We start from the raw sequence: 23,996 nt of genomic DNA, 5'->3' as shown, positions 1-23,996 counted from the left end.
ATGACTGAACATGAAAAAAAAACCTGACAGAACACCTGTGCATACAACACAACGCTGTGTAAAATAATCTGCTGGCACATCTGCAAAAACTTTGATATCCCAGTTCCAGAAAATTTGTGGGAAAATGAAGCAAAAGCAATCACTGAAAATATTGACGTACGGCTCACGTACGACCTCATGATCCCATCGGGCGTGAACATCGAAAACAAAGCATTGCGACCAGATATCATACTTAGGTGCAAAAAAGAGAAGGCATTGCAAATTGAGGTGTTACTATCGGTGGTTTTGGACTTCGGATGCAGAAATCAAGAAAATGACCCAATACCAAGACCTCAAGCATGAAATGAAAAGATCCTGGAAGCTGAATAATGCCAAAGTAGTCCCAATGATGATGAAGAACCTCATGGGAATGATGAAGAATAACCTCACAGAGATATTAAAAACCATCCCTGGGAATATCACTACAAACCAACTACAGTTGGAAGCTGTCCTAGGCTCAGTAACAATCCTGAAGAGATGAAGAGAGCCCTCAGAACAAAACTTTGAAAACAGAAAAATTCACAGCTTGATGCATGAATCGTGACTCCTTCCCATAATGAAGGTGGATAGTTTAATCCCCGCCTTGGATGACACCATTCCACATTCTGAAACCCACATATGGAGATATCGATCAACGACACACACACACACACACACACACACACACACACACACACACACACACACACACACACACACACACACACACACACACACACACACACACACACACACACACAATACTCTGCCCTCTGCAATTGGTGGTGACCGTAATGGACATCGAAGTACAACAATATGTGTGTAGTATCGAATCTGCGACTCAACAACAACCACACTCTTCGATAGTTAAGGCCCAGTCACACCTTGACGTTTTAGCCAACTTATGCCGATTTTTGAAAAATTTGTCTAAAACGCTAGCACACATCGAATACGTTATGGGTAAGTTTTGGAAACATTGAGAGCACGCTAAAAAACACTGCCATACGTCGTAGTACGCTGGCTTTCATCGTTGTACTTTGCGGTTGTCCTCAAATTTTCCATGCTTGAAATTTTACGACTTATGCCAGCGTATGACTCACACGTTCCACTACGCTGGCCATAAGTTGTAGGCACGTTATGCAATCATTGACACACGTCGACACACGTTACTTGTAAGTTACTCATAAGTTGAAACACGTCGAGGTAATGTTTAGCGTACCCGAAACTTATTTCTAACCTATGAGTAACGTGTTGTAGGCACGTTACGCGATCGTTGACACACGTCGACACACGTTACTTGTAAGTTACTCATAAGTCGAAACACATCAAGGTAATGGTTGGCGTCAGTGTTCCAGACTCCCTGGTTTTTTTTTTTTTTGCTTTTTTTTTTCTTCGGTATGACAGTGATGTTGACACTTCGATTTCTCGTGCGGTTATGATTTAAATTGTTGAGCGGCAGCCTATTAATTATATTATATTATAACCACACTCGAAATCAGTGTCAACATCACCGTCATACCGAAGAAAAAAAAAACCAAAAAATATAACCAGCGAGTCTGGAACACTGACGCTAACCATTACCTCGACGTGTTTCGACTTATGAGTAACTTCAAGTAACTTTTGTCGACGTGTGCCAACGATCGCATATCGTGCGTACAACTTATTCCCATCGCATGCGGAACGTGTGAGGCATACGGCAAGTACGTCGTAAAATATTTAACACGTTTAAAATTTCAAGACGTACTCCACTTACTACGACGTATGATAGCGTACTTTAGCGTTCTATCCACGTATACCAAACTTACCCATACCGTATTCGACGTGCGCCAGCGTTTTAGACGCATTTTTCAGAGGTCGGCATACGCTGACAAGATCGCCAAGGTGTGACTGCGATGTTGACACTTCCATTTCTCCGGCGGTTATGATTTGAATCATTGTGCGGCAGCCTTTTAATAGGCTACGCCACGTGATCGTCGGCGATACGTGCAGCGCGCTATGCATAAGTTAGACTATCGTTGGGCATCGGTTTGAACGCCGACAACAGGCTAAGCATTCATTGGTATAAGTTATCTATAAGACAACGAAACGTTCTGTGTCCGTTACTAATATGTTATGCATATGACCAACTCGTTATGAATACGTCCGAATCTTTAAAAAAAACATCAAAAGTTCAGCGTAAGCCAGCGTTTTACATACATTTTGATACGTTGCCATTGCTGGCTAAAACGTCAAGGTGTGACTGGGCCTTTAGAGGTGGAATCTGGTGTCACATAATATCCAAGATGACCAGAACAACACCGTATTTTAATGGCAAACAAGACTATAGTTGAAACAACACCTGAATGCAAAACCTCTCTTTAGAGTGGAGGTTTTCTGAATGTGCAGATTAAAGTGACTTTGCTGTACAATTGCTCAAGAAGAAGACATCCTTAACATTTCATTGGTAACCATCCTCAAACTTTCAGCTCCTCAAACGAGACATTGGGCTTAAGAAGCTCTTTCGAAGTTTCAATCTTTAGCATCTTCATGAGTAAAGCTTTGCATCTTTACAAAAACTTTTAGTGTACCCCAAGGGATTAAGACCTGGTCATGGAATTCTATGAATAAAAATAGGGCGATAGCTGTCGCACTCTTGCATTTACATCAAATATCCCAGTTGTTGTTGACTAAACATCAAAGGATTTTGGCCACATAATTATTTGAGTAAATTTCGTGAAAGTGTGATACCTCGCAATGGATCCACATCCCAGAAGAAAACCAAGCAATGGAACTAGTTTAAGTGTTTTGGTGTCGTTTAGACTTTCAAGTGCATGTTGCTGGACAAAAAGATGCATTTCTAGGGAAAGTGGGGGTGAGGGGAGTGGGGGGGGCATCAGTTTTGCAGGACTGCGTACGAAGTTGAAATTCCTGGCTACACCCCTGTATAGCAACACACAAAACTATGGTTACGTTTGAATTAGTGTCACCACATACAAGAGTATCCACCATGCTCGATGTGGAGACCCATGAAACATTTAATAGAGAACAACAGAAGCAAGGAAACTTGTGGAATGTCAGCACTAGAGCTCAATAACATTTGTGACTTACTAACGCATTGCCTTGAGTTGGTATCGATGACACCGTCATAATTTTTGAGAATGATGCAACACATGTTGCAATTAACTTAATTATTCCATGTAAAAATAAACAGTGTTGGTTTCTTACCATTCCTTGACACCTTGGTGAAAAGAGGGGTATTTAAATTTTTTTTTTTTTATAAAAACACCAGTTTAAAAGAATGCAACACACACAACCCTTTTATTGTTATTATTATTTTTTTTATACAATGTGGAGGCTCATGGAGGAGCAAGAACATAGAACAGATCAGGACATAACAACAAAAGGAATAGTAGAAAGAGATGGGGAGGGGGAGACAAATGGAGAGAAACTTGGAGAAATAATAGATGTCTGAAGAAATGAGAAATAGACAACTGGGGAAGACACGGGGTTTGTGGGGGGGGGGGGGAGAGTGAATAACATGGATACAGCCACAAACTCTCAGGAAGACAAAACTGCAAAGCTGGAAATATGTGGGCTTGGAGGGGTTAATGGGGGTAAAAAATATTATGGTTGTGGATGAGGATGATCTGAGATGTTGTTGAACAGCTGTCTTGAAGCTATGCAGGCAAAGATGAGATTGAAGATAATGCAGAAGTTGGTTCTGCAAGGTGGGGGTGGGGGGGAGAGTTATTAATTCGTGGAGATGAGCAGCAATTCGGCATTTTGGGAGTTTCAGGGAAGGGGTTGATGGTGGACCATGTACACCCTGCAGAAACCTGGGGGAAAAAGGATTGAGCATGGAAAGGGCAGAGGGTGCAAGACCATGAAGGAGGCGATGGAAGTCTGAGAGACCACCGACTTGTCTGCGATGTGAAAGTGATTATCCCATTGACTCAGCTTCATTGCAGGAGATTACAATGATCTTGAAGGCCGTAGTTTCCATGGCATCTGCATGAGCAAAGTATGAGGCAGGGGCACCAGCCCAGAGGGGGAAGCAGTACTCTATCAAGCTATGGGTGAAGGTCTTGTCTGTGAATAAAAATTCAGGTGTGCCAAGGAAGAACTTTACACAATGGAGGATGCCAAGTCAGTAGATGGCTTTGAAGGCCAACATAAAAATCTGAACATCCCAAAAATTTTCGTTGTTGAAAGACAATACATGGAGAATTCTTAAGGAAATAGATGGGAGGGTTTGCCAAATGGTCCTTTCAGAGAGACAGAGTGAGAGTGTGAGATTTGTCAGGATTAAAAGACTAGGAAAATGATGAGGAAAAAGATTAAAAGGAAAATGACGATGCAGGCTTTGAGGTTGCATATGAACTGCAACTATCAACATCTACCAGCTGCTGACAAAGATCAGGCATATACAGTATGATAAGTGTATGAATGTGCAGGTGTGGTCTATTCGATAATGTGTGCTCAGGGTGCAGAGACATGGAGGAAATGGGGAAACCCCAAGGAAACAAAATGCTTCAACTCTAAACTGATCGCCATGTGTAATGCTTATCATCTTTAAATTGATTGGATAATGGTGACTGATGGCCAACGTCTACCAACACCTTCCATCCGCATAATTATTGGGTCGGTTTATGCATAGTGAGCAAAATAGAAGGCTGAAGAAAGCAATTGGACTAGTTTTGGATTTGGGTTGACTGGTGAAACGTTGCACATATTCATCGCAATTACAAAGGTTGGATTTTGTTTTTTTATTATGACTTGTAATACCCCCTCACACCAGGAGCAGTGATGTATGGTACACATTTACATAGATAAAATAATGGTGTTTCCACCACCCTGAATCAGGGACTATGAATTTTTCAATCACCTAAATCCTTCCTGGGCACACTCTGAATACAACCACTACTTTTCAACTCATTCTTTCCTGCGGTCGAGGAATGCAAAGAAGTCAAGCAACTCACAAACAAACAAACAAACCCACAAGCAGACAAACAAAGACTGGACAAATTATATAGAGGACTAGCAGAAGCCGATGGTAAAAAAAAAATACGACATGAAAAAAAGACTAAAAAAAAAGGGAAGCCTTTTATTCTTGTGCTGGTTGAAAGAGGTTATATATTTCTTAACAGCAAAGAAAAAAAACTTCAGGAGTGGCCAAGACAGTGGTCTGTTACATACACACCACCTGGGTTGTATCTTGTTTTTTTGTCTGATTGAAAAAAATTATAATTCTCCCATAGGTTTGCATTAATTTGAAGCAACTTTTATATATACATATGTTTGTGTGTTTGTACGTTATTATTTCATGGCTAGAGAGTGGCTAGTGCGCAGCCAACACCCGCATTTGGAGATAGACAGTAATGTAGTCCGGTGTCAAGGAATGTTCACGTCGACCAGAGTGCTTGCTAGCCACAGTTTTATGCACAAAAATGTAATTTCTACCAAGGTTCCGGAAACAACTCCATAACTCTTCACAAAAGATACCCTGGGAACTTTAAAGTCCACAAATAACAAGTGCTGGAGTGTCCTTCAGCTTAACGTCCTTTTGATGGATGGTGCACGCGTTGATGCCTCGCCCTGCACGGGAAACACCAGGGCAACGTTTATAGCTGGGTTGGGATTCAAGCCTAGGCTAGCTAGTTCAAAGTCAAGTCACACATACCTCTCAGCTATCCAGCCAGTCCAAATTGTGTTAATGCGTGTTACTGAAAGACAACAGGGAGCCACCACAGCAACTGGTGTTAAAAAGAGACAATAAACTCATCATCATATTTAAAGAGCTCCAGGAAATCCCACAGGCACCCGTTTTTTGAGGAAGATACGCTTTATCATGGTCTAAAAGCGTAAGAAGTCATAATTTGTCAATGACAAATGGAATGGCAGAGGAGACGACGCCAAGATGAAAAAATGTTTTGAAAAGTCAACACCAGGGCTTATCTCTGTTGCAATTCTACCCCAGATGGTGCATTTATTTGGCCTGGTTAAAACTTGCAGTTGGTTAATTTTTTTTCTTTGAAACAACTGCAGCAATTGTATGAATTCTTAACAAGTCAAGGCCCATAAAATGCACAATATTAAAAGTGCCGCTTCAGAGTCTTCATGGAAGTGCATGAACACCTTATGTTACCTTTGGGGTCTTTGCGTACTTTCCATTGCGAGTGTCTCTGATGCTCGTTATCTCCAGGCAGTCGGTCTCCTGTAACACAAAGGGGTGCAAGTGTTGACATGGGATGAGGTGTTGAAGCTCGACCAAGTTGTCATCATGCCAGTTGTTTGCAATCCAGCTGTCAGTGGTAAAGAAATTTCAGCATTGTGGAAGTGAACAGAATCAAAAGGTAAAATGAGATGTTTGTTTAAGCAAGGGGCTTTTGCGGCAACACCAGATGCCTATCAGAAATGAAGAATTGATCATTATCGCAAATACTGCCCAAATCTGAAACCTACACTCACGAGAGGCAAAATAAAACCAATAAATGCTCGAGGAAGTTCAACAACAGCGTCTTTCATCCCCATCTGCTTGCAATCAACAGGCTGTAGGCCAAGGCACATGTGCTGTTGGTTGTGGTGTCCTTGCTCTTCCTCACCCCTCACCCACTCCGCTTACATTTACCAAGCGCACACAGATCTTCAAACACCACAGATCACAAATCAAGCAAAATAATATCTTTCTCAGAATGTGGGAGCGAGAGAGAGAGAGAGAGAGAGAGAGAGAGAGAGAGAGAGAGAGAGAGAGAGAGAGAGAGAGAGAGAGAGAGAGAGAGAGAGGTGGGGGTGGGAGGGGAGCTCCAAAGTGGTTTGTTTTTAGAAATATTTGCAATTCCTGTGGTTGAGATTTATTTAGAATACATTAATGGTTGCTCACAAGGAAGGCACACCAAACAGACCAGGCCTCTGCCCAATTCGAGCCCCTCAGCAATCCTGAAGCAGGGTCTTCCCGTCGCTATGTATACTCGACTCAAACAAAAGATTATAAAGCACATACGTCAGAAAGAAAATATTTTACTAATTCGTGTGCAATTACGTTAATAAACAAGCATACTACGAAATGCATACAAAGAGTTGCTATGCAACTATGTGTCCTTCACAACTTGATGCTTGCAGATCCGATGACCATTCAATTGGGATGAGAAGCATTTTTAAAGCATGATATCAGAAGCAGATTTGAAAAATCAATGCAGACAACACCTACCATCGTAGATGTGCTTTTAAATAGAGGTGAAATACAATACATAGAGAAAGCAAAAAGAAACACACACATCCACTTGGGAACCCAAGAACGGATGTTACATGTTCAGAGCTTTTTTTGACTCCCTATTGGTTGCAAACGCTCAGATGTCTTGGACTACGCAAAACATTACAACATGGTGAAGGCATTTACAGACAACATGGTGAAGGCATTTACAGACAACATGGCTGCATTAAACGAAAGATGGTTGCGTTTGTGGCCTCTGAAGCGAAAAAGACAAAAATGATAACACGAAAGAGGAATACCAAACAGAGCGGTTCGGAGGGAGGAAGGAAGGGAAATGTGGTTGAGAAGGACACGTATTGTGCATCAAAAGTTGATTTGCAAATCACAACAAAACTATATTCCTCTACAAGCCAATGGGATAAATTATGATCAATCACAATCAGCGAAGTGGGAGATGTGAAATCAACATGCAAATTTATTTAGCAATGTCCAATAGTTTGTCAGGTCATGTTACATCTTTTGGGACGTTGAAGGAGCCATCTATTTATTATGCAAGCAAGTTGGCCAAGGTAGAGGAATTGTCTAAGCTCTGTGCTTGGTGGTTGATTGAGAACAATAAGGATTATAAATGGAGAAGAAGGAATAAATGGGGAATAAGGGTGGGGTTGGGGACAGAGAGAGAGAGAGAGAAAGAGAGAGAGAGAGAGAGAGAGAGAGAGAGAGAGAGAGAGAGAGAGAGAGAGAGAGAACAGAAAGGGGGGGGGAGGTAAAGGGATATACTGTATAGAGTGGTGTGCGAGGGGTGGGGAGAGAAGGAAAGGAAGAACTAAAAGAAGATATAAGGAGTGTAGTTGTGAAAAGATAAGGGAAAGGGTGGACAGATGTGGAGATGGGAGGGTATGGGAGGTGTGGAGAGAGTGGGGAAAGAGGGGATAGAGGGGGATATATGGAGGTGTGGCAGAAATGGAGGAGAGAAAAGAAAGAAGCTTGGGAGAGTTCCATAATATTTGCAGAAATAATAAATAAATAACCCCTGAGAGCATCTGCACAACCTCACCAACCTATTGTTATGAGTTAGTGGAGTGCAGCATTACAGAGTGTAAAGTATGTACACCAAGTTTGAATCTAACATTATTTTACATACATACATTAAAATGACAGTGGGACCGGGCGTAGTGGCGTGCGCCTGTAATCCGGCTACTCGGAGGCTTGGGTTGGAGGATCGCTTGAGGACGGGAGCTCTGCACTGGGCAGCGCTATGAGAGGGTGTAGGGAAGCCCGGAATCATGGCGAAACCCAATCCTTATCCCTGCGTCGTAAGAGGTGACCAGGGTTGCATCAGGAAGGGCATCCGGCGTAAAACCTATGCCAAATCAGGATGCGGATCAAAACGGATGATCTGCTGTGGCGACCCCTAACGGGAGCAGCCGAAAGACGAACAACAACAACATTCATATGACAGTGGTCAAATAATAGTCAGGACAGTGCAGAGGTAGTACACTTGACTCTGAGTGGTCTGATCTGGGTTTGATTTCTGACCTGACTATAAACTGCCCGATTGGTGCTTTGCAGGTAGGGCACTACATTACAAAACGTCCGTCCCTCAGATGGACATTAATCCGGGTGTCCCGTCTACCAGCATTAGCTGGAAGACGTTAAAGATCTTGAAGACAAAAAGAGAAGGGAAGTTGTAATCGGCCTGCCCTGAATAAATTCAAAATTATTGCCTTGCTACCTTGCTACCGCTGAGAACTTCCTCTGCTGTGACAGCCAACGTGTGGCCCTAAATGGAATTCTCTCATCCCCTCTTCCTGTCCAGGCTGGAGTTCCTCAAGGCAGAGTTCTGGGCACTGTTCTTTTTTTCTGGTTTTCATCTACGATCTCTCCGACTCTCTGGAAAATCCTCTATATCTCTTTGCTGATGACTCCACCCTCTGCCGTACCGTCTGTCATCCCTCAGACCGGCAAGCAGCAGCTTCTTCACTCTCTGCAGATCTGGGTAAAATCACAAACTGGTTCAACACGTGGAACATGTCTTTCAATCCTGAAAAATCTCACACTCACGACGTCTCTCCGAAAGGACCGCTTGGAACCCCCCCTCCCCCTCCCCCATCTACCTTCTCAACAATCCTCTTCAAGAAGTCCTTTCATTCAAGCATCTGGGTCTCACTATCCACCATGATCTTTCCTGGGAAAGCCACATTTCCAACCTGACCTCCAAAGCCAGTCGCCGACTGGGCATCCTCCGTCGTGCAAAGTCCTTCCTCGGCCCACCTGAGCTCCTGACCACATACAAAGCTTTCGTCCGCAGCCTCAGGGAGTACTGTTCTTCCCTCTGGGCTGGTGCTCCTGCCTATCACCTTTCTCGGCTTCACGCTGTGGAAATCAAGGCATTTTGGATCATTGGTATCTCCCGTAATGAGGCTGAGTCTTTGGGCCTCTCACTCTCCGCAGGCGCAGGTCGGTAGTCTTTGTCTTCTACCATCTCCTCTTTGGTCTCGCCTCCCCCCCCACTCTGTCTGCAATATGTCCCCCCATATTTCCTCAGGGCGCCCAAGGTCCAACAGCAATCACCTTCTGGTAAAATCACCAATATCACGAATCACCGCTCATCTTCACTCTTTCATTCCTATTTTTTCCCGCCTGTGGAATAAACTCCCACCCTCTCTTCAATCCCATTCTTCCCTCCAGTCCTTTAAAACAGATGTTCACCACCACCCCTTATATTCCCCCATCCAAGACCACGATATTTTCTACCCCCGTTAATCCACCCCAAACCTACCTCATTCAAATTCCCTGCCTTCCTTCCTGAAAGTTCCCTATCGTGTAAGGTCCTGAAAGTTCCTGTAATTTCCATTTTGTATACCCCATGTTCCCCGCCCCATCGCCCCAAGCAACGATTGGCTTCGTTGCTTTGTGTTTCATTCGTTCCTCCGAACTCACTGAGAATTTTCAATTGGATTTTGCAATAAATACATATTGTCCGAGTTTGTTTGTTTAGTGAAACAATAAACCCGAGATTTCTATCCTTTGCAAAGAACTGTTGTTCTTCTGAAGCTCCCAAATCCAGCACGGAGAGACTGGCAATCGAGTGGGGCGGAGAGGGATGGGGCGGGGAACATGGGGTATACAAGATGGACATTTCAGGGACTTTCCCTACTGTTTTGTCCTTCCCTCTCCCGCCCCTCTTGTCTCCTGCCCCCCTTGTTGTGTGTTGTATGCTGGCTCTCATACGAGCCTCGACAATTTTTTAATTTTTTTATAAGCAATGGCAAACCATCCAGAGTCATTATTGTCATGAGACTCCTTTGGCAGCAATGGCATTCTGTCAAGAGAGTAGGAACATGAGAGACTGAAAATTCCTTAGGCTTAATGACTGGAGGGGTGGCCGACCTGATCATCAATGGCCGTCCGTGTCATAAGTGTGTCAAGTCTTTTCATGCTGTTTCAGTGCTAAAGTCATGTCTCTTTCCCTGTCTCTGTCTCTGTCTCGTTACCCATTCAACCCACTGAAAGTGAGATCGTGCCATTTAGGATTAATATGTCAACCCCAAGAGATCCAAAATTGTTTATTTAACACCAGACTGACTTTCAGTCACCTTAGTGGGATTAGGGAAACCTAATCTATTTTCTTTTTCCTCTCCGAGTTATGTGCATTTTTACATGTTTGTTGAAATGTAAAAGTGTTGCAGCTAAACGTGTTTATTCATATTATCGATTTCCAAATTTAAAATGTTCATTCATTGAATCCATGCTAACCGAATAACATGTGCAAATTGGCACTACACACACACTATACCTCGACAGATTGCCTGTGTGCTTGGAGCTCGATATGGTTCGCGTTTCAGCTGGATGAGGATTCTCTTTTGTGCAATCACAATTTGATTGGCTTCATTGCTTTGTGTTTGATTCGCTCCTCCGAACTCACTGAGAATTTTCAATTGGATTTTGCAATAAATACACGTTGCCCGAGTTTGTTTGTTTAGTGAAACAATAAACCTGGGATTTCTATCCTTTGCAAAGAACTGTTGTTCTTTTGAAGCTCCCAAGTCCAGCATGGAGAGACTGGCAATCGAGTTTGATAAGGAAGCAATACCGTTTGACAAGTCTTTGAAACAAGCCCGTCAAACTATAAAGGTGTGTGAAAAGCCCCCTCCCCCGGGAATGTAACTTTATAAAACTGATCCTCTTCGGTTGTGCCTGAACAGAGTTTAGAAAAGGCTGCACTCCATCATGAAACACTTTCAAATTTACATTGCTTGCATACCTCCAACACAAAACATTTTGAAAGGGACAGATACATCGTCGAAAACCACAAAAGCTGGTTTAAAGAGAATCATCATGAAGCTACATGTATAGTGATTTCAAAAATTGAATCTTATATTCTCGAAAGCACTGGCTATTATACTCCGACGATAATAATTCATTTGCAATGAAAACTCAGTGGTGTTTTTCTTCGATCATCCATTCTGAGTCTGGTGGGTCAATGGTTCAATTCTGACCCTGGTCGAGTTGTACCGAACACATTAAAGATGATGCTTGATGTTCAGAATTCAGAAGATAGAAAAGCGACGTTACAATAATGGCATCAGCGGTACCCAGAGTTTTCAAGGAATTTACTTCATTCCCCCAAGATCAGCAGTTGTGTTTGTCTGAAGCAAACTTCGGTGTTGTTTAATAACTTTGTGTGCCTGCAAAGTGCTTGATTTGTTCAACGGCTCTTCAATGAGCCTTAGACCCTTAACTAAATAAATAAATAAAAGCTCATTAATCCAGAAAATGAAAAATGATGCACAAAGTAAGAATGCATTGAAGGGTAGAATGATGTATTTGAACGAACGTTCTTTCAGCCAATTGAGGAGGCATCGTCTCACTTGGAATGCTGAAGCATCAAAACATGAATTGTTAAATATTGTGTATCCAGCTTTCCCATCGCCAGAAGTTTTATGACATCTGGATTTTGGGTAACACCTGCACCACCATTACAAGTTCACTCAATACAAACGTCTGTTTCTAGGGCTTTGTTGACATAGTCTGCCTCTGCAGCTCTTGGATGAAGCTGAACAAAAAAGCTCAAATATGTAAACCTGTAACAGCACTTTTGCGAATCGTCAGATGTGATCTCCATATTAATGGTCATATTAATCTGATGGCCAGAAAAATGAGGAAGTGCAATGTGACTGTCGTTGCAGTGCAAATTCGGCCTGGGATAATGATGCGGGCACATTTCAACCTCAACAAAGTGATCACATGACTGATTTAAATATATTTTTACATTTATCTAAGGCTCATAGTCGAACTTGTCGATAAAGCAGGTGCAGCACAACAGGACAAATACATGAGTAGACATCGGTCGACTTTTACATTAATTACAAAGCCATTAGTAGATGATGTATAAACATACAAGGGATATGTGATTTGAATTTGTATTCTTCACATCATGAATCAGGAGTTCAGATGGGAACACAAACAGCACAACCATTCAACACTCGTATCTAGCTCCACTTCCTCAACTTTCACAAGCACAACTGAAAACAGATTGGCCACACCAATCAGTGTTGTCTTCTTTGTGAGGACACTGGACAAGCATCCCAGACATTGAGGGTTCAAAACCACCCAAAGGTAGTAGTGTTGGAGATTTGGATTCTAAGCTTCAGGAAGTCTATCGAATCCAAGGACAACTGCTGTGCAACTATTGGATCATCAGTAAAAACCCAACCGGATCATTGAAGATCCCTCAGAGTGAGATAATATGCTCATCTCACCCAGTCTGGTTGAGAGGCAATGCTAGTCCATTCATTGTGATTTACTCTTGGTCTCTTATACCCTTCCCTTGCTATAGGAAGTCTTTCTTAATGGCAATGACCTTACCCTTCTCCAATACTTGCAATTACAAAAAAAACCAAAACATCAAACGTAAAGCAACAAAATTGCTCCATGAACGTCGGATTTCAGGAATTGTGCAACAAGCTTGACTCGACAAACAAGCTTTGTCAGGTTGACAACAACCTGACAAGCTGACAAAACCTGACAAAACAAGCTTGACAACAAACAAGCTTTGTCAGGTCAGGTTCGATCTGTGACCTGCTACAGGTACCATGTAAACCTGTACTAACCTGTTCCATGGTCGGGTTGTCGGCGACTAAACCGTCTCCCCCACCAGGTTTTCTGGTGAGGAGGGTGTTTGGATATGGACACCCAGCAGGATTAAAAACAAAACCTGTCAAAGGGCGGAGGAGCTCCTTGTGAGCCAACGGCCATCCATATCTAGTGCCCAACTGTGTCTGCGGACGTCCTCCTGCAGTTGGGTTACTTCTTATTAGGAGGTTGGTGGCAGGATTTGCACTCCAGCCACCGTAAAACGCTTCATTCCGCAAAACGCAAAACGCAAAAAATCTGAAACCCACTCCGTGGGAGTACCTCCTGTGCAGCTTCCTTCGCAGGGCAGCTCACCGGATGATGGGATTGGGGCAAAGCCTTCGGGACCCCCAATCTTTGATAGGAGGGAAACCACGGGGTAACATCCCTGGGTCAGATTGCGGGAGAGTGTGTCGGAGTGGTGCTGAGGTGTCGTCCACCAGACGGCGGTCTCCTTGGGTTAACCTGAGGCGGTCCCTTCGGGTGGGTGCCTGGAATGTCCTATCCCTAAGAGAGGATGATCACCTGTCTCTGTTATCATCTGAGCTCAAGCGTTTGGACATCGGGATTGCAGCTCTCTCTGAGGTTCGGAGACCGGATTGCGGCGAGATAATGGTGGGTGTGTTACACCTACTATTGGTCTGGTCGCTCTGATGGTTACCATACCCAAGGAGTTGCTGTAGCTGTGTCCAATAAGCTGACCCCAATGATAATTGAGGTAACACCGGTCAACGAGCGTATTATGAGATTAAGGATTCGTCACTCCTTAGGTGTCATTTCCCTGGTCTCTATTTATGCTCCGACTGAGGCGAGTGATCTTACCGTGAAGGACGCATTCTACGCCACACTGAGTCTGTGGTTGATCAGTGCCCCAGACGAGATACACTTCTAGTCTTGGGGGATTTCAATGCATCGACTGGAACTGATAGGGATGGTTATGAGGTGTGTGTTGGTCCTCATGGGTCAGGAACTATGAACCAGAATAGCACTAAGTTCCTTGACTTTGCAAGAAGTCATGGACTTAGGGTGGCTGGTTCATGGTTTCAGCGCCCGCAAGCTCATCGCTGGACTTGGTATTCCAACGCTGGCGGTGTGGCAAAGGAGATTGACCATGTCCTCATTGACGGTCGTTGGAGGATGATCCAGAACTGCAGGGTCTACCGGAGTGCTCAGTTCCTCAATACTGACCACAGGCTTGTTGTAGCAACTCTAAAGCTGCACCTTAAATCCTGGAGAATGGTACCATCCCAGCCTAGGCTGGATGTTGCTGTGCTCAGGGATGAGAGAGTAGCTGAGGAGTTTGCGAACAGGCTGAGTGGACACTCTGGGGGGTCTGGGTGCTTTGGGGGTCCTGAAGAGTTGTGGAGCACCTTCAAGACCACCGTCCTGATGTTGCCGGTGGATGCCTTGGAGTTCACCGCAGGGCAAAGAAGAATTTTGTCTCTCAAGGGACACTGGATACCATTGACCAGAGTCGCAGGGCCAGGCTGAATGGCAGAGCTGAGCTGTTCAGGGAGCTGAGGCGTAAAACTGTACGTGCACTGAGGGTGGACAGGGAGGCCTATGTGCGAGGAATCTGTGAGGGGGTAGAGCATCACCTGTGGACAGGTGATTCTCGTCCCGCTTACAGGGAATTCGCGCATTACATGCTCATCCAAGCCCATCCCTCGGAGCACTGCAGTTCGAGCAGAGAGTGGTAGGCTCTGACAGAGGAGTCTGAAGTGAAGGGCCCGCTGGGCTGGTTACTTTGAGCGGTTGTACCAGGCTGATCCCCAGCTGTCGAGTTGGACGTCAAGGGTGTTACAATCCCTGTTGCTGACCCTCGAATCAACTGTGGTCCACCATCGCTTGTGGAAACACGGGCTGCGGTGAACCAGTTGAAACGGGGCAAAGCTCCAGGGATCTGTGGCATCCATGCCGAACTTCTCAAGGCTGGTGGAAATGCTGCACTCGCGTGCCGTTGCATGCAGTTTTGTGCTCTGCCTGGAACACAGGCATCATCCCAACTGACTGGAAGAGGGGCCTTGTTGTCCCTCTCTGGAAAGGGAAGGGTGATCGCCAAGACTGCAACAACTACCGAGGGGTGACGCTGCTCTCAGTGCCGGGCAAGGTCTTTGCTCGGATAATTCTTGATAGGGTTCGCCACCATCTGCTTGAGCACCAGCGTCCAGAGCAGTCAGGCTTTACACCAAAGAGGTCAACGATTGACCGTATCCTTGCAATTCGTGTCCTCACCGAACGCAGACGAGAGTTTCGGCAGGGGCTGCTTGCAGCCTATGTTGATCTCTGTAAAGCGTCTCGATTCAGTGAATCGGGATGTCCTCTGGAGGATTCTTGGTCTTCGTGGGGTGCCACCAAAACTGATCGATCTGATGTCTGAACTCTACTCTGGTACTGAGAGTGCTGTGAAGTGTGGTGGTACCATCTCTGACTTATTTCCAGTTGTTACTGGAGTTCGTCAGGGGTGTGTACTTGCCCCCACACTTTTCAGCACTTGTATGGACTGGATTTTTGGGAGGATGTCGGAGAGACAAGTTGCGGTGCATCGTTTGGCAATGTCAAGATCTCGGACCTTGATTTTGCAGATGATGCAGTCATCTTTATGCGGAGACTTTAGACATCCTCTTGGGGGCCCTCGAGGTGCTGAATGAGGAGTCGGAGCCGTTGGGATTACGGATTTCTTGGGTCAAAACAAAGATCCAGGCTTTCGGTGACATCTTGGATGCTGCTGTCCTGTCTGTGTCTGTTTGTGGTGAGGATGTTGAGGTCGTGGAGAGATTCACTTACCTTGGCAGTGATATTCATGTCTCCGCAGGTTGTGAGCCGGAGGTCAATAGACGCCTGGGTCGGGCCTGGGGAGTCATGGATTCACTGGATCATGGGGTGTGTCGCTGCCGGTACCTGTGCGGGAGGATCGAAAGTCCGAGTCTTCAGGTCCTTGGTACTTCCAGTCTTGCTCTATGGGTGCGAGACTTGGACTTTGACCAAGGATCTGAGACGGAGACTTAATTCCTTTGGTACCAGGTCTCTTCGGAGAATCCTTGGCTATCGCTGGTCGGATTTTGTGTCCAACGAGCGGTTGCTGAGAGAGACTCGGATGAGATTTGTTACCTGCATAGTCCGTGAGCGTCAGCTGCGGCTGTATGGACATGTGGCTCGTTTTCCTGACGCTGATCCTGCTCACCAGATTCTCTCAGCGAGGGAGTCTCATGAGTGGAGGAGGCCAGTGGGCCGACCACGTGCCTCATGGTTGCAGCAGGTTGACCATCATCTCAAGGAGATGGGGATGGGCCTGGCATCTGCCTGGGGGATGGCCAGACGGAGGCCCCTGGAGTACCGGCGGAAAGTGGACGCAGCGACGCGCTGTTCTGGCACATGCTCCCATACCTGACCTGACCTTGACTCGACCTGCCTAATTACATACAGTGCCTTCAGAAAGTATTCACACACCTTGACTTTTTAACATTTTGGTGTGTTTTAGACTGAATTTAAAATGGACTCGATTTAAATTATGTCACCGCTCAACACAAAATACCCCATTAAGGACAAAGTGAAAACATGTTTTTAGAACTTTTTACAAATTAATCGAGGATGAAAAGCTGAAATGTCTTGCATCAATAAATATTCAACCCCTTTGCGATGACGCTCCAAATTGCGGGGAAGAAGCCTCCAAGCCTCCGAGGAAGAAGGTGCAACAATTTCCTTTGATCATCCTTGAGATGTATTTACAACTTGATTGGAGTCCACCTGTTGCCAATTCAATTGATTGGACATGATTTAGAAAGAAACACACCTTTCTATATCAGGTCCCATGGGTGACAGTGCATGTCAGAGCAGAGACTCCACAATAAAGTCCAAGGAACTGTCCGTAGAACTCCGAGATATAATTGTGAGGATCAATACATCTGGGGAAGGGTATAAAACTATTTCCAGTGTTGAAAGATCTCAAGAGCACAGTGAGCTCCATCATTAGGAAATGGAAAGAATATGGAACTACCCAGACTCTTCCTAGAGCTGGCCGTCCGACGAAACCGAGTAACTGGGCAAGAATGACCTTGGACAGAGAGGTGACCAAGAACCCAATGACCACTCTGACAGAACTACAGAGCTCCTTGGCTGAGATGGGAGAACCTGCTGAAAGGACAACAGCCTCTGCAGCACTTCACAAATCAAGGCTTTATGGGAGAGTGGACAGATAGAAGCCACTCCTGAGAAAAAGGCACATGACAGCATGCCTGGAGTTTGCAAAAAGGAGGCATGTGAAAGACTGAGAAGATGAAGCAAAAGACGATGTCGTGTGATGAGATGAAAATTGAACTCTTTGGCCTGAATGCAAAGCGTTTTGTCTGGTGGAAACCGAGCACAGATCATCACCCATTTAATACTATCCCTACCGTGAAGTATTGTGGTGGCAGCATCATGCTATGGTGATGTTTTCAGCAGCAGGGACTGAGAGACTTGTAAGAATAGAGGGAACAATGAATGGAGCCAAATACAGGCAAATCCTTGAGAAGAACCTACTTCAGAGTGTAAAAGACCATAGACTGTGGCGAAGATTTACGTTCCAACAGGACAATGACCCCAAGCATACAGCCAAAGCAACACTGGAATGGCTTCAGAACAAAAATGTAGAAGTCCTTGACTGGCCCAGCCAAAGCCCAGACTTGAATCCCATTCAGATTCTGTGGAAAGACTTGAAGATTGCTGTTCACAAACACTTCCCATCCAACTTGACAAAGCTTGAACAAATCTGCAAGGAGGAATGGGAGAAACTCCCCAAATCCAGATGTGCAAAGCTGGTACAGATATACACAAGAAGGCTCGAAGGTGTAATCGCTGCCAAAAGCGCTTCTACAAAGTATTGACTCAGGAGGTTGAATATTTGTTGACACAAGACATTTCAGTTTTTCATTTTTAATTGATTTGTAAAAATTTCCAAAAACATCTTCAGTTTGTCATTCTGGGGTATTCTGTGTAAATCGGTGACAAAAAAAAAATTTAATGTAATCCATTTTGAATTCAGGATGTAATACAAAATGCGAAAAAGTCAAGGGGTGTGAATACTTTCTGAAGGCACTGCACATTGCAGGGTGAAGGCCTCCTTCAACATTGTCCAATCTGTTCTAGTCAATGCAATTTGGGGGCCATTGTACTCCAATAAATTTTTCAATGTCATCTCTACACATAATCTTTGGTGAACATGCAGAACAGAACATGTACAACTTGCAGAGCAGCAAAAATGAATGAATAAAAAAAGCAATCATTTGCTCAGCAAAATCAAAGGCTTGCATTCAGAACAATGATGCTGGAAAAAAAATCTTTTTTTTTTAAGGTAAAAGGATCTGCAGACAACAAGACGATGTCTCACACCTACAGACCAAAGGTAAACATCTGGCACCCAGGATGGAGACACCGAACACATTCTCCAAAGTCTAAAATGAATCACCTTTTTATTTGTGCAGGTCAACTCGAGGCGGCGGTCTATACCTTGCGCACCTGGGACGGCCTGGGCTCATTGAATTTCAACAACAATCAAAAGTGAGCGAAATGGGATTTCAAAGCATACATAAACCTCCTGGCATTTATTCATCCTTGAATAGTGTATTTATCACCAAACTATCCAACAAATCCACCAGATTGAATTGCAACCACACGGTGCAAACAGCACGATCCTTGAAAATGATCATGGGAGCACAATGCTTGGTCTCATTGGTCTCCGTCTCATTTCGCTAAAACACACAAATCACTGCAATCTCAGTGGCATGGGCATGATTGGGCTGAGGGTCAGAGGGGAAGTACAGAGGGATCTGTGTAATGCACATGACTGACCGTGGCAAGCACGGCACAGAGGAATTCTCAGAGTCCGGGGCGTGCTCCCCTGCTTTCCCAGAAAATGTTTGCAATTTTAGGGTGAATTTAATGCATTTTTGGCACATTACATAGAAATACTGCAGAGAGTTTTCCCTCCTTATTGGTTCAATTCCTGTTATTAAGAATTACAGTGACAATGGCTGGCTTACTTCAGAAATATAAAATAAGCAAAGGTAATTGTGGTACGTTAGCTATGGTGCACAGGTGGGGGTCCACTGTCCAGGCAACCAGGAAACCCTCCTGGCTGTGCTTATGTCTGTTTGTTCTAATGCCAATTTGTCCAGTATCACAATGGATACCTGCCCCAGGTCTATATGTAGAAGACCAATCATTTGCATGAAAACAGTTCTTGCCTCACAAGCTTGAAATATAAAAACGTGACAAAATAATAAACAAGAGGTAAACATTTATACATCAACTCGTAGGAGTACCCGGCATTGCCTTGTGCTGTGTTAGTTTTTAATTTTTTTGTGGGGCCTAAACACTTCCCCACACCCACTACGGAATGAGGTCAGGTGATCATTTAATATTACCTTTCACATAGCTGCAAAGGCTTAGACACAAGAGCGATTAAGAAAAAACATGAAAAAAAAATCCAATTTTCCCTTTCAAAATTTACAAAAAACATATTTTTTGCCTAAAACACCCTCCACCACACACTGATGAACCTGTGAAAGTTGAAGATCTGTTTAATCAACTCTGAGAAAAATGGAAACAGACAGACAGACAAACATATCTCTTGTAGTATGGTGCAGAATATATATGGTGCAATTGAACATAGTAGCCAGAGTAAAAAACATAGTAGCCTCATATAAGCCAGGATATATATATATATATATATATATATATATATATATATATATATATATATATATATATATATATATATATACATATATATATATATATATATATATATATATATATATGGGTTGACTCAGCCTGTCATCCTTCCGAGGTCGGCAAAGTGAGTACCAGTATACTGGGCCGGTGTATACCCCGGTTAAAATAGGTGTACCATATCCCTGTGTCGTAAGAGGCGACCAGGGTTGCGTCAGGAAGGGCATCCGGCGTAAAACATGTGCCAAATCACTATGCGGATCATACGGATGATCCGCTGTGGCGACCCCTAACGGGAGCAGCCGAAAGAACAAGAAATATATATGTGGCATAAAAATAAGTAAAAGAAAAGTAGATTGACAGCATTATCAGCGAATATGCTTAAAAAAGAAAATCCTCAAAGGAGCCATTTATTATGGATACAAAAAAGCAGAAATGCGATAAAACACGCCAAAACAGCAACATTTTCTTTTTAACTGCCGGGGTCTATATAAAACCGGGTAGGAGCATTAAAAACCGAAGCAATCTACCTGGCAAAGGCCTGACTGAATGCATACATGCTCACACATGCAGCGACCTTTGCACCACTCCGGTCGGCTCTCTCCAATATCTGATTTGTATATGCTACACTCTGGGGAAGGTGTTTTAAATTCAAAACTAAACCATCAATATTTAAGACTCCTGAACAGAGGGGAGAGTGGGGCATCAGGGGGAGGGGGAGAGTGGGAGAGAGAGGGAGAGAGGAAGGGGGGAGGAAAGGGGAGAGGAAAGGGGGAAGGGGGAATGAAAGGTGCAGGAGAGAGGGAGAGGGGTGGGAGAGGGGTGGAAGAGAGGTGGGAGAGTGGGAGAGTGGTGGGAGAGGGGGAGAGGGGTGGGAGGGAGGAAGGGGGAGGAAGGGGGAGGAAGGGGGGAGGAAGGGGGGAGGAAAGGGGGGAGAGGGGAATGAGAGGTGCAGGAGAGAGGGAGAGAGGTGGGGGAGAGGAAAGGGGGAGGAAAGGGGGAGGAAAGGGGGAGAGGGGAATGAGAGGTGCAGGAGAGAGGGAGAGGGGTGGGAGAGAGAGAGGAGAGAGAGAGAGAGAGAGAGAGAGAGAGAGAGAGAGAGAGAGAGAGAGAGAGAGAGAGAGAGAGAGAGAGAGAGAGACAGAGAGAGAGAGAGAGAGAGAGAGAGAGAGAGAGAGAGGAAGAGGAGTGGGAAAAGGGTGGAGGAGAGATGGAGAGGGGTGGGACAGAGAAGGTGGGGGTGGGAAAGAAAGTGAGAGGGAGAGGGGTGGAGAGAGAGAGAGAGAGAAAGAGAGAGAGAGAGAGAGAGAGAGAGAGAGAGAGAGAGAGAGAGAGAGAGAGAGAGAGAGAGAGAGAGAGAGAGAGAGAGAGAGAGAGAGAGGAAGAGGAGTGGGAAAAGGGTGGAGGAGAGATGGAGAGGGGTGGGACAGAGAAGGTGGGGGTGGGAAAGAAAGTGAGAGGGAGAGGGGTGGAAGAGAGAGAGAGAGAGAGAGAGAGAGAGAGAGAGAGAGAGAGAGAGAGAGAGAGAGAGAGAGAGAGAGAGAGAGAGAGAGAGAGAGAGAGAGAGATTGGAGAGACAGATAGAGGGGTGTGGGAGAGAGAAAGGGAGAGAGGTGGGAGAGAGAGGTGGGAGAGAGAGATGGGTGGGAGAGAGGGGGAGGGGTGGGAGAAAGGGGAGGGGTGGGAGAGAGAGGGAGAGAGGTGGGAGAGAGAGATGGGTGGGAGAGAGGGGAGGGGTGGGAGAGAGAGGGAGAGGGGTCAGAGAGAGCGAGAGAGAGGGAGAGGGGTCGGAGAGAGAGAGTGAGAGAGGGAGAGGGGTCAGAGAGAGAGAGAGAGAGTGAGAGAGAGAGTGAGAGAGAGAGCGTGAGAGAGAGAGAGAGGAAGGGGGGAAGAAGAGAGAGAGGGAAATAGGGAGGGAGAGAGAGAGGGGGAGGTGGGAGAGAGACAGAGCGAGAGTGGTAGGAGAGTGAGGGGAGTGGACAGTGAGGAGGAGGAGAGGGAGGATTCTGGCACATGTGACATTTTGCTTAACGTCCATATGAGATGGCACACACATTGATGGATCAATCACCCGACCTGTGAAACACCAGGTTGACAGTTTATAGCTGGGGCAGGATTCAAACCCAGGCGAGACAGCTTGGAGTAAGCGTGCAAACCTCTCCGCTATCCTGCCATGATGTGCCGATTCATTGCTTCGTAACAACTGAAAATGTTTTTTACTCATTGTAATCATCTAATTAATTTTGCTTTTCTAACTCCGGCGATGTTCCCACAGAGAACCGCGCCATGGTATCACCGTGAAAGCTTGTAGAGATCAAAACTTGAAGAGTACTCCAAGCAAGCACTCCATTGAAATGTTTGAAGAAACTTTTAAAAATGGAACATTAAATTTTTTTAACATGTATCTATCTCGGATCTAGGTCAAGGTGATGGGTCGTATAATTAAAGATAATCGTCCAAAAAGGGGAAAATTCAAAATAAAATTCCACATTTTTAGCAAGCGAGCCTCTGCCCGAGTGACGCAAGACAATGGTGGGGCCAAACACAGGCGAATATGGCCTGAACTTTGTTCAAGTCGATCGATATATTCAGTGACAGTGCGAATACTTTTGCCGTGTATGGCCATGGCTTGGAAACAAACAACTAAGCAGCTTGTATAATGCTCGTAAAGTGGCTTAAGCACTCAAGCAAGCACTCCAACAAAACGGTTTATCAGGAATGGCTGGCTTGGCAAGCGATTATCGATTGCTGATCAGTCATATAAACATCATGCACCCGGAGACACCCGGAATGTCAAGCAATGTCCGAATTGGACAAATGAACACTTTTTTTTGGCAGTTGGAACTGCTGCTGAAGTCATTTAAGAACTTCACATTGTGAAATTCGGCTCAGATTACGAGATCCTAGAGGTTATGGTATGTGCGGAAATTAAACAAAGCCACGAACGCTGGCATCTACGGCCATTTATAAGCATTGCAATTTATCCATCAATTCGTAGATATGATGATGAGGAATTTGATGATAAGAGTGAAGGAAGTGAAAAAAAAAACTTTACCTTAAAGAAACCACTGCGGCCTGTTCCAAGTCAAGGCATTGTTGAGCAGGCCAAAAAAAATGGTGAATTAAGACCCCAGCGAGGTGACCAAGAATGAGCGCTGATAAGGTATAACTGAATAAGGCCATTCATTATCTTCAAAATGGGTGTTTAAATTAACCCAAACACCCATTTTTCATTCATGCCCTCCCTTGGAGTTCCCTTAATATGCAATCAAAGTTTCAGGCTGCTAGATTTCATGGTTTTGTAGTTATGGAGGAGACACACACATTGACTGACTGACTGACACAATAACATACACTGACATAATATATTATTTTGGACAAGATCGAGGCTCATGGAATAGAGAGATGATAAAGCGTAAAAGTAAAAGGCAATGCACTGACAGTGAATCTACATTTGGACAAAATAACCAAGGTAAAGAACAAACAGGGAATGAAGAAGAGGACAGGGGGTAATAACCTGTAGGTAAGAGCCGATGTGGGGTAGGGTTAATGGGGATCAAAAAGATGATGGGTGATGATGGTTTGAAATGGGGGGTGGTAGTGCACTGCTTACTTGAATCCCTCTTGGGAAAAGTGGGATTACACACTCAGGAATGCAGTTCCACAAGTGGGAGAAAAGAGGAACAAAGGAATGGAGGTGAGCAGTAAGTCTGGAGAGAGGGGTTATAAGTCTGGAGAGAGGTTAACAAGGAGAAAGGGGTTACTGAAAGAACATAAATACAGTTGAAGAATTGGTGAGGGTTAGAGGATTCAAATAGCAGAGGAGGCAAGACTGGAAGAGACAGTCAAAAACAGAGATCACAAACCTGTCTGTGATTGAACAGCACCAAGCCATATATGCTTCAGTTTCTTTGTGGGAAATGATGTTCAAAGCTTTGGC

At 44.7% G+C, this 23,996-nt stretch overlaps 1 protein-coding gene across 3 annotated transcripts in view; it reads right to left on the bottom strand.

Annotated features, from left to right (window-relative positions):
• Positions 1–23,996, bottom strand: part of LOC147019746 (1-phosphatidylinositol 4,5-bisphosphate phosphodiesterase beta-1-like) — a 369,820-nt gene that overhangs the window by 238,700 nt on the left and 107,124 nt on the right. For 2 of the 3 annotated variants that reach the window (XM_085894415.1, XM_085894413.1), the window contains exon 3: positions 6,143–6,211. In XM_085894415.1, coding sequence (XP_085750541.1) covers positions 6,143–6,211 — 69 coding nt within the window. Of the gene's footprint in view, positions 1–6,142; positions 6,212–6,465; positions 6,580–23,996 lie in introns of those variants that run through there. The other variant, XM_085894414.1, reaches the window with a different exon arrangement.

This window comes from Eptatretus burgeri, chromosome 9 (genome assembly GCF_056783735.1).
Source record: "Eptatretus burgeri isolate ZD-2024b chromosome 9, Ebu_testis_v1, whole genome shotgun sequence".
In the NCBI taxonomy this organism is placed as follows: Eukaryota; Metazoa; Chordata; class Myxini; order Myxiniformes; family Myxinidae; genus Eptatretus; species Eptatretus burgeri.
This window is presented reverse-complemented; position numbering and strand designations above follow the sequence as displayed.